This window comes from Sinocyclocheilus anshuiensis, unplaced genomic scaffold (genome assembly GCF_001515605.1).
Source record: "Sinocyclocheilus anshuiensis isolate Anshui unplaced genomic scaffold, SAMN03320099.WGS_v1.1 scaffold708, whole genome shotgun sequence".
NCBI classification, from domain to species: Eukaryota; Metazoa; Chordata; class Actinopteri; order Cypriniformes; family Cyprinidae; genus Sinocyclocheilus; species Sinocyclocheilus anshuiensis.
The window spans coordinates 2,992,656-3,004,190 of record NW_015555881.1 but is presented as its reverse complement, the minus strand read 5'-3'; the positions used below and the strand labels follow the sequence as shown (position 1 = coordinate 3,004,190).

Sequence of the window (11,535 nt, the reverse complement as noted above, 5' to 3'; positions counted from 1 at the left end):
TTTCCTTAATTCTTTTTATTTTTATTTTTAATGTAAACATCCCGAAAGGTCAAAGTTATTAAATACGTTTATTTAAAAAAAAATAAATAAATAAAAAAAATAAAAAAAACAAGTGACCCAAACTTGACTCTGAGCTGCTTTCAGCTGTCATTTGTGCTCTAGGACGCGAGCACAAATATGCAATAATTACTCAGACTCGTATATCTCGAACTAAACCACCTTCGCGCGCGCGATCGGGCTGTGAAGCGTTTAATATAAGTTCGTGGCAGTCAAAGTTAGGCTTTCTGTGTCTGTACGGAGCGCTCCTGCAGTAGGTGGCTGTACGCGGCGCGCGCTGAACGCTCCTTCACCGTCCTGTCAATAAAACACTCCACGAGCCGAGCGAGACTCATTACGCGCAGATCTGCGTGTTTATTTAATCCACATTCCCCCTCAGTTACTGATCGCGTGTCTTGATTCGGATTGTTGAAGCCGCGCGCTGGAGGGACACTTGGAGAGACTTTGTTGGCGATCGTGCTACCGGACTCCTGCGCGTCTGCTTCACCTTGTGGCACAATGTTGCTCTAAACCACAGTGTCTTTTTCACGCAGAGTGGATTTTTTGGGTCTCGATCGTGCCGTGGGTCCGTGTGTGTGTGTGTTTCTGAAGACCAGGCACGCTCCTCCTGATCGGGTGTTTTCTCATTGCGATCTGTTTCCATGTTTTTAGGTTTATGTGATATTTTTAAAAATGCATCATCACCATCATCATCCCCATCATCATCAGAGAATGGCCGCGTTAGGGACGGATAAAGAACTGAGCGATTTGCTGGATTTCAGCGCGGTAAGTCACTTCGCGTTTCTGCGCGCCGGAGGTCAATGATCACACTTTGTTTCGTTTTCTCACGTTTCATTGTGTTTCTGCGCGCAAATGATTCAGCAGAAGTCTTTTAAGATGACTTTTGTGCGCCGCGTAAATTGCATTTGAAATCTGAAAGAAAGTTGTAAAAGCTTGTGTGGATTTGATAGATGTGATGTTGCATTAGTAATTCTGTTGTCTTATAGATGCCAAACAGCGATTTGAAAATGTTCCCCACACCAATGGTAGTATATCCCACTTTATTCAGTCTTTTCTTGTGTTTTTTAAATTCCCTTTTCTTTAATAGATTCATATAAATGTTGTGTTGAACCTTTAAAAATGCTTCGAATGGAATTTCTGGTCATTATAATTTTGGGTCACTCCTAATGCAATTCTATCCGACTGGAATTCTGAAGAATTCTAGTTTGATCCCATTAGGGTTTCTTGCTAGGAATTCCATCAGAATGATTTTTGACAAGGAACGTGAGATTAGAGTAGATTCTAGTGGTTCATCTGGCTCAGTGCAAAAAAAAAAAAAAGCTAAATGTGCATCCTGTGAGAAATGCTTTTGGGAAGTTTTCACTCAGGAAATGTGCTTTTATGAAGCCACAGATCCAAAAATATTCCAGCTGTCTGTGTGCAGCGACTCTGTTCAGACAGACAGAGGGTAAAGTGGCAGTCAGGCTAGTTTATGAGCTCGGGACATTGATTATGTCAAATCTGGCTTCGTTTTGACATTGCAGTTGGATAATATTTGAGTTTAATGTAGGTTATATTATTAATCAAATTAACTTGCATGCATTTATGATGTAAAGCAATGCATTATGCTGTGATTAGCATGCTTTTAACCAGGACGTGTTTTATATTCTTTGATTTAAGGTGGGTTATGAAAGTTTTTAATGTGTTGTCATGATTATTTTGTAGATGTTTTCCCCTCCTGTCAGCAGCGGGAAGAACGGACCGACGTCTCTGGGAAGCGGACATTTCTCTGGCTCAAGTATGTCGAATGCAACCCAACCTTGTGTTTTTGCCGGGTCATTTTGTGTAACGGCCCACTGAGTAATTATAAGCTTGGATTAGATATGCAATGCATGTGTGTGTGAGTGTGGAGATGTTTGTGCAATTTTAAAACACGACCTGCAAACTTCAGGTGTGTGTGTGTGTGTGACATGCACAGTTCACAAGCTGTGAGAATTTTGCATTGTGATGCGAGTTTGATTGTTGTGGCAGATGTTTGCGTTCGGCGTGTTTTCCGCACAAACACACTCATGCATAATTTGTGCAATATGGACGCCGCACCTGCAGGCTTTCCTACGTGGAGATTTGTATTGTTAAAGTGCGCGTTTTATAAAACGTGACATTTTATTACATCGCGGGTTGTAATGTGGTTTGCTTTGGAGCAACACTTGGGTTGCATGTGAGAGCTGATTTTAATTCCTCCTCTGATGAATGTTTCCTGCGGCGACGGCAGCAAATAAATAAATAATTACAGCCACAAAAAAGAAATGACCTTGACCCTGGAGGTGCGTTTAGGAAGTAACCGGCGCCGTGCATGCTTTTTCCAGCATGCATTTGTTTTTCAATGCATTGCAGTCGTGATCCGAATGCACAGATGGAGGGCAGAGACAGCGTTCGGTAGTCGCGGCCTTCGTGTTTTCAATGCCTGCTATTGTTTTCTTCAGACTTGAGTGTTGTTTAGGGTTCGATCATTTGCATGCCGCCCCCCTTCTTTTGCCCCTCGGTTCCTGCGCCTTTGCCTGAATTGTGTCGCAGTTTTGCGCTGTTGGAAAGTCGGGCAGGAGGATGGAGGGGGGTCTGCAAACTACAGCTTGTCTGTTGCCATGCAACTTGGCTTGGAAATGCTGGGAAAAGTGTGAATCGTTGAGAAAAGAGAGGGGAAAGAAATAACACAAACGTGTGGGCACGCTGCTAAATTTGCGTATTATTCATCCGTTTTAAGCCTGTGTCGGGTTGCATCGTGCCTGTATCTCGTGCCAGTCTCGGAGATTTCGGCTAACAGTGAATAGGCCCGGATGGCACGGCGTACATTTGTTCTGGTAACAGCCGTAGCTTATTATGCCATGTTAAAAAGTGGGGTTATTTTAATAACGCGCTTGTGCACGGGCCGAAAAAAGTGCCGGGTGCAAAGCCTGCTGCTATTTGCATCGCTCTGTTTTGGTTATGCTTGTCAATCAAACGCTGGCGATTGCATTAAGCGCAAAGATGAAGAGAGAAGAAGATTTCTCCTCCCACAGTCCAGCACCTCTCAGAGCATCTTTGTCTTTCTCTTAGCGAGCAGAACGACGGCAGAAAAGGAGCCGAGGCGGAGAGATGCAGAGGAATATCAAACCCTTTAATTGTGCCTGAGATTAGGAATTAATGAGCATTTTAGCTTGTAATAGCAATATTATTGCCACAATTTGCTATTTAATGCTAATAATGAGCCTGCTTATAATAGTCCGATTTTCAGGCCTCTGACTATTTCTGCTCATCTTTTTGGTTGTGTGAGATAAAAATGTCTTTCTAGCAACCTTTAAAATCACTTTTAACTACTTGTTTCAGGTTAAAATGACAAAACTTGCAGTGCAGAAGATGTCCATATGACTCGTGCGCTATATTTCGAGTCTCCTTGAGTCGTACGACAGCTTTGCATCACATTTAAATCTTTTCTAAAATGTTTTTGACATTTGTTAATGAGTAGTGGGCCAGTTCTTCACACACAGCATCATATTTATACCAGTTTATATTTTATTTATCTATATAAAATTAATTACTATATATAACGCTGTATATTTGTAACATATATTCATATAATGAGACTTAAAAAAGTCAATTAATATTAATATTTAAATAAATAAATATATTTAATTAAAATTGAAATTAATATTAATATTTATTTATTTATTTTAAATTCACATTAATATGAATATTTAAATACTTAAATTAATTTTTTTATTATTTTTTACAATGAGCATTTTAGTGCTTCAGGATAAAAGTCACCACAGCGTTGTATCGTTTATGAATTATCATGTTTTCTTTGTTTCTTTGTTTCGAGGAAACTTAAAATGCCTCGTGCTGAATTTGAATTCTTCATCGTAGTTTGTGTCTGATAAACAGTAAATGCATTTTGACAGTGTGCCGGCAATCAGTATGAATGAACATGAAAATATGAAGCACTTTTGTCAATTAGGCCACTTGAATTCACCATTTCCTCCAGTCGCTGTAGCATCTATGCTAAGAATGCTTGTGCTTTATTATTAGCCGTCTAGAGACGTCACGCTGAGCTAGCAGAGAAAATATGCCAGCCTTACGTCAGCGCTGTGGTGAAAATCTCACTTCACTTTCATTGTCTCACTGATGAGTTTAGTTCACTACAGCAGAAACGCTGCTGTCTTCACTAGTTGTGCAGCATGTGAATGTCCCTAGATGACCTTACAGATGTCAATACAGAGACTGAACACGCAAAGTGAACCATCTCTACTTTATATAAATCAGTTCATCCTTGATCAAGAGTGTCTTCAGTTCCTGCTGCTTTTGTTCACCTGCTCTGCTTTTCTGGCCTCTGACTGTATTTTTTACCATCTGTCCCATATTCACCGTTTTGTTTTTCTTTTCTGAAAGTAAATTTAACCAAGGCTTAGGGCAAAAATGACACCAAAAATGCCCCAGATATTGAAAAAAAAAAAAGCCCCCATATAGTGAGTTTGATATTTCATAATATTCTAGATTATACACTACTAGTCAAAAGTTTAGAATTAACATTTGTAATGTTTTGGAAAGAAGAAAAAAAGCTCACCAAGGCTGTGTTTATTTGATCAAAAATACAGCAAATACATTAAAAAATGTGAAATAATATTACAATTTCAAATGACTGTTTTCTATGTGAATCTCTGTTAAACTGTAATTTATTCCTGTGATGCGCAGCTGAATTTTCAGCATCATTACTCCAGTCTTCAGTGTCACATGATCTTCAGAAATCAGTATAATATGCTGATTTGCTGCTCAGTTATTATTGGTGCTCAGTTAATAATAATGGTTCTTATTATTATCAATGTTAAAAATGGCTTAATATACTATAACAGCTTAATATTTTGTGGAAACATTTTTTTTTAATTCTTTGATGAGTAGAAGGCATTTATTTGAAATAGAAATCTTTTGTAACATTCGAAACGCTTTACTGTCTCTTTTGATCAATGTAATGCATATTTGCTGAATAAAAGTATTCATATTAGAATGATTTCTGAAGATCATGTGACACTGAAGACTGGCGTAATGATGCTGAAAATTCAGAGAAATAAATGACAGTTTAACAGATATTCACATAGAAAACATCTGTTTTAAATTGTAATAATATTTCACAATATTACAGTTTTAATCAAATAAATGCAGCCTTGGTGAGCAGAAGAGACCTCTTTCAAAAACATACAGAAAATATGAATTATTCCAAACATTTGACCAGCAGTGTCTATAAAATTTAGTTTGATAATAATTATATATAATATATATATTTCATCTGTAAAAAATGCCTTCATAAAGCTAAAGATACCCCTAAAAATGAAGTGAATGTTCACTAAAAGTGAATTTCTAGGCATCGTAATCACGACAGACCGGCCCCAAGAACGGGGCCTTCGGCGGCACAATAGCTTCTGTTGTTTTTCACTTGTTTGCGTCTCGTCGTGGTGTCCTGTGTGTCCTCCAAAGTTACGTCAGCAGAGTTAGTTTCCCACCGTGCCGCTGGCTGGATTCTCGCTCTGTTGACATTGTTGTGTCCTGTAGCCCACTTCCTTTGTGATTAAATGTCTGCGAGTGTGTGTGTGTTTGTGAATATGTTTCTTGCTTTTTATCTCTGCGCTGCTTTGATAAGGCCGGTCTGGGCTCTCACACGCTGTTTGTTTGACCTGGAAATGTGGCTCTTAAACCTATTTGTGCTTGAACTGTTTGGGATGGGTGCAGACGCAACATTGGCCGCATGTTGATTAGCGCTTATGTCACGTCAGATTAAAGTCAACATCAAATCAAAACCGGCTCTGTCTTAATCCGTGTTGCTGGTCTTAATGTGAATGATTCATCATGTAGTTATGAAGAACAAGCTCCGCCTCTGGAACGACTTTTCTTTCCGTCTGACGTCATCAATTCCTCTGTTGTTTTTCACCTTCTTCCATCCCAGTCTGGCACTTTTCATGATCCAGTCGATTCCCAAAGTGTAAAATCAAGTCCTGTACTATATCTACTTTTTTCTCATGACAGATATTTCATGTTGACTTTAAATGCCAATTCACTAAATTAAATTCACTGCAATAGTTTTTAAATAATGCATAATCTGTATTTGTTAATGTTTAATATCCTTAAACAGGTTAGATTTATTTACTGTTTTTTTTAATGATTAAAATATTATTATTTATTGCGTTTTAAAATTATTATTAATAAAAAAAAAAAAAATGTATATAAAAAATATAAATTTATCTTGTTTAAGGATGTTAAATTCCTTAAACAAGATAGGTTTACTATTTTTAATCAAATAAATGCAGCCTTGGTGAGCAGAAGAGACCTCTTTCAAAAACATACAGAAAATATGAATTATTCCAAACATTTGACCAGCAGTGTCTATAAAATTTAGTTTGATAATAATTATATATAATATATATATTTCATCTGTAAAAAATGCCTTCATAAAGCTAAAGATACCCCTAAAAATGAAGTGAATGTTCACTAAAAGTGAATTTCTAGGCATCGTAATCACGACAGACCGGCCCCAAGAACGGGGCCTTCGGCGGCACAATAGCTTCTGTTGTTTTTCACTTGTTTGCGTCTCGTCGTGGTGTCCTGTGTGTCCTCCAAAGTTACGTCAGCAGAGTTAGTTTCCCACCGTGCCGCTGGCTGGATTCTCGCTCTGTTGACATTGTTGTGTCCTGTAGCCCACTTCCTTTGTGATTAAATGTCTGCGAGTGTGTGTGTGTTTGTGAATATGTTTCTTGCTTTTTATCTCTGCGCTGCTTTGATAAGGCCGGTCTGGGCTCTCACACGCTGTTTGTTTGACCTGGAAATGTGGCTCTTAAACCTATTTGTGCTTGAACTGTTTGGGATGGGTGCAGACGCAACATTGGCCGCATGTTGATTAGCGCTTATGTCACGTCAGATTAAAGTCAACATCAAATCAAAACCGGCTCTGTCTTAATCCGTGTTGCTGGTCTTAATGTGAATGATTCATCATGTAGTTATGAAGAACAAGCTCCGCCTCTGGAACGACTTTTCTTTCCGTCTGACGTCATCAATTCCTCTGTTGTTTTTCACCTTCTTCCATCCCAGTCTGGCACTTTTCATGATCCAGTCGATTCCCAAAGTGTAAAATCAAGTCCTGTACTATATCTACTTTTTTCTCATGACAGATATTTCATGTTGACTTTAAATGCCAATTCACTAAATTAAATTCACTGCAATAGTTTTTAAATAATGCATAATCTGTATTTGTTAATGTTTAATATCCTTAAACAGGTTAGATTTATTTACTGTTTTTTTTAATGATTAAAATATTATTATTTATTGCGTTTTAAAATTATTATTAATAAAAAAAAAAAAAATGTATATAAAAAATATAAATTTATCTTGTTTAAGGATGTTAAATTCCTTAAACAAGATAGGTTTACTATTTATTGTTTTTTTATTATTATTTATTATGATCATTAGGTTATTTTTACTATTTATTATATTTTATTGTTATTTAATATTATTTAATGTCCTTAAACAAGGTAGATTTACTATTATTATTTTATTATTTATTATTATTTAATATCCTTAAGCAAATTAGATTTAATATTTACTATTTCTATTATTATTTATAATTATTTAACATCCTTAAACAAGGTATTTTACTATTTTATATTGTATATATTATTTACTATTTTTTTATAAAAGAAAATGGCATAAGACCTTAAAGCTTTATGCCAGAGACTATATTTTGAATTCATTTTTTTCCTTATCCGATTGGCTTTTTTTATTATTATTATTATTATTATTATTATTTTAAGCATAAATCTAACATCCATGAAATACATTATTTTAATATGTTATCTTGTAATCTTATACAATATTGTAGCTCAAATAAATGCATCTTGTTTTAAGGATATTCACATATATTCTATACTGTAAAACTTGATGGAATTACTGTTTTTCGGAAAATAATTTTTTTGCCTTTTTTATATTGTTTTGTGTCTATTTTGCGATGCTGTTTGATATTTATAACTCTGATAACATCTGCACAAGTAAAAAAACCCATCAACAGGAAAATATAAGTACAATTGAAGCAGATACAGGTTGATTTTGAAGGCCGAGTGAGCAGCGCTCGTGTTGTTTTGGACAGACGCTGATGTCTGTAAGGAAGTGCAGGCAGAGCTACTTCCTGTTTTTGTGTGCTGGTCTCCTGAGTGGAACGGAGGCTGCTTTTCACCTTCATTTAATGTTAGATCTGCTCGTTGTGGTTTATCTAAGGGCTTTTCCATTAGAGTCTTGTTTAGTTCAGCTAGTCGAGTCCAGTTTGATCTAATCTGGTGCGGTTTGGTGCGTGATGGGTAATATAGTCCGCTTTCCATCTGTCGGGTTCGCTTAAGACGGGCCAGCGATCCGGTTCAATCCGTTCACTTCCATTCAGATCCGTATAATTGAATGTTATTGTTTTATTTGTATTGCACAAAGACGCGCAGCCTGAACTGGACTCTGTCATTTCTGATCCCGTCCTGTCCGGAGTCGTAATGAATGACTTAAAATACGGCCTGGGAAAGTGTACCGACTAAAGACGCCACTGTCTACAGTGATTCAGCACCCTCATGAAACAACAATAGGGCCGAAGTGCATTGTGGGTAATGACGATTGATGGGAAACACCCATCACACGGCGCTGATCTTAGACTCTCATACACAATAACCTTTGGAAAATCGCCCTGCCCTTTTCAAACAGGTTCCTGAACGTTCCCATGCTTTTGAAACACACTGAGAGTCAAGAAAAATTACTGATTAGATCTCTTTAATGTCTCAAATAGAGACTTGTGCTGAAAACTCAGATGTTTCTCCTGAGAAAAGTACCTTAGTAATCTCACTTGTGTCGCCTGTAGAGTTTCAGAAGAGATCTCAACAGTGTCTCAAACTGAGATCTCAGTATGAACTCAGACATTTCTCATCAAATGATCTGTGCCACTCCACATGCATTGATTCACTTGTGTCTGTTTTTATTTTCCTACTTAAATACTTTGTGTTTCTCAATTATGTCTCATTGAAGTCTCTTATGAAAGAGCAACTTCTGAGCTCTTTTCCTCTTAACTCTTTTCCTTAATGAAGCAGCACGATTATCAGTGCAGATGTTTTTAGAAGAAACGTCTCATTTAAGTCTCGTAATATATATATTTAATATCTCGAGGTATATTTAATATCTCGTATCTCTGTCCCTCAATGAAGCTTCTTGATTTTCCGTGTAGCTTCAGAGAAACAATTGAGACAAAGTGAAATAGTGTGATTCTCAATTATGTCTCATTTAAATCTAATAAGTTATGAAAGAGCAACTTCTGAGCAATAACATTTTATTAAATTAACTTTTCCCTTCATGAAGCTGCTTGATTTTCAGTGCAGGTTTTTTTACGCGAAACATTTTAGACAAAGTTAAATGCTTAATTTGATTAATTCTCAATTATGTCTCATTTAACTCACATAAGTTATGAAGAGTAACTTCTGAGCAATAACATTTTATTAGCTTTTTGATTTTCAGTGCAAGTTTTTCAGAGAAACAGAAAAAGTTAAATACATAGTGTGATTCTCAATTATGTCTCATTTAAATCTCATAAATTATGAAAGAGCAGCTTCTGAGCAATAAAATATTAGTGTGTTAACTATTTTCCTTAATGAAGCTTCATGATTTTCAGTGCAGGATTTTTAGTGAATACTTAATGTTGTTCTCAATTATGTCTCATTTAAGTCTCGTAAGTTATAAAAGAGCCATTTTTGAGCAATTACAGTCTCAGTTATGTCTCATTTAACTCCCATAAGTTATGAAAGTGCAACTTCTGGCCAATAAAATTAGAGAAACAATCAAATTTGGGAGAAACATCTGAGACAAAGTTAAATACTTAATGTGATTCTCAATTATGTCTAATTTAAATATAGGGCTGGGTATCGAGTTCGATACTTTTTAGGCACCGACCGAATTGCATCGATACCATCGAGTATCGAAAAACGTCTCGTCGTTCGGTACCAAATTTCAATACCTAAGGGGTTAAACTCATCAGCGTCAGTGAGCCAATAAAGGCCCGGGTATACTTCACTTTTCATGACCGAAAGCGCGTGTTATGTGGCCATTCATGAAAACTGTAGCATTATGCTTCATAAGACAATAAATAAGATTTATATTCCGCTTTTACTCAAAACTCACTTTAAACCACCATCGAGTGTTTGCAATAACTTCCGATTGCCGTCTAATGTGTGTTTTGGCCATGTAATGTAGCTGAAATTAAATATGTTATTACCTCTGACTCTGAGTCAGAGCAGCGATCATGGAAGAGAGAACACAGGCAGACAGCGCTGGAAGCTGCTAATGCTCATCAGTAAATCAGTGGAAAATAAATAGAAATCATGATTCTGTCTGAGCTGCATTTTAAAACGAACACGCACTCGTGTAAATGCCTAACAGATGTGTAAACTGAAGACTATTTGAGCTTTATTAAAACTATTTGCACTGATTTATTGTGTTGGTTACACTTTGTTCCTTTGTGCAGTGGCTCAGGAGATGAGTCTTTGAGATTGTATAAACATCAACAAGCTGAAAAATCAAACCAAAGTTTTTTTTTTTTACATAATGTAATCTTGTTAAAATTAATTTCATAAAATTGGTATCGAAAAAAGTATCGTTCAGGAACCGGTATCGAAGTCAAGGTATCGGTATCGATATCGAACATTTTTGAACGATACCCAGCCCTATTTAAATATCATAAGTTATGAAAGAGCAACTTCTGAGCAATAACATTTTATTGAATTACCTTTTTCCCTCACTGAAGCTTTTTGATTTTCAGTGCAGGTTTTTCAGAGAAACAACTAAGTTTGATACATAGTGTGATTCTCAATTATGTCTCATTTAAATCTCATAAATTATGAAACAGCAGCTTCTGAGCAATAAAATATTAGTGTGTTAACTATTTTCCTTAATGAAGCTTCATGATTTTCAGTGCAGGATTTTTAGTGAATACTCTTTCCCTTAATGATGCTTCATGATTTTCAGTGCAGGATTTTTAGGAGAAAAAGTAGACAAAGGCGGTATCTAAATGAGACATAACTGAGAACTCTATTATTTCTCAGAAGCGCTGTAAGATTAACTAGTAACATGTCCTGTGTGTTAACAAGTGGTCTTGTCCTTAACGAATCGCGGTGATTTTGCGTGTGAGGTGGGAACAGCACACCTTGTTTTGTCGTCGCACCTGCTCATAGAAGTGAAGGTGAAGAGACTCAAGAAAGTGTAATTAGCCGTCTGAAAATAAAGGCAGAGGAAGAGCAGCACTGTGTGTAATTAACACGGCAGGTGAGGAGCACGCTGAAACAGAGAACTTTTAATTAAAATGGCTGACTTGTTCGATATTGTCAAGTGTGCCGCTGGAAGATGTGCCACTGTAATGGCTGCCATAATTGAGCAGTGACAGAGGCTAATGCTAGCGCCTCACGTGTGTGT

The 11,535-nt window shown here is 36.7% G+C and overlaps 1 protein-coding gene across 1 annotated transcript in view; it reads left to right on the top strand.

Moving 5' to 3' along the window:
- Positions 1–251: 251 nt before the first annotated feature.
- The window catches only part of LOC107675755 (transcription factor 4-like), a 171,697-nt gene continuing 160,413 nt past the window's right edge, over positions 252–11,535 (top strand). The window contains exons 1-3 of the mRNA XM_016470181.1: positions 252–822; positions 1,044–1,082; positions 1,762–1,834. Of these exons, the coding sequence (XP_016325667.1) occupies positions 730–822; positions 1,044–1,082; positions 1,762–1,834 (205 nt within the window). The 5' untranslated portion in view covers positions 252–729. The remainder of the gene's footprint in view (positions 823–1,043; positions 1,083–1,761; positions 1,835–11,535) is intronic.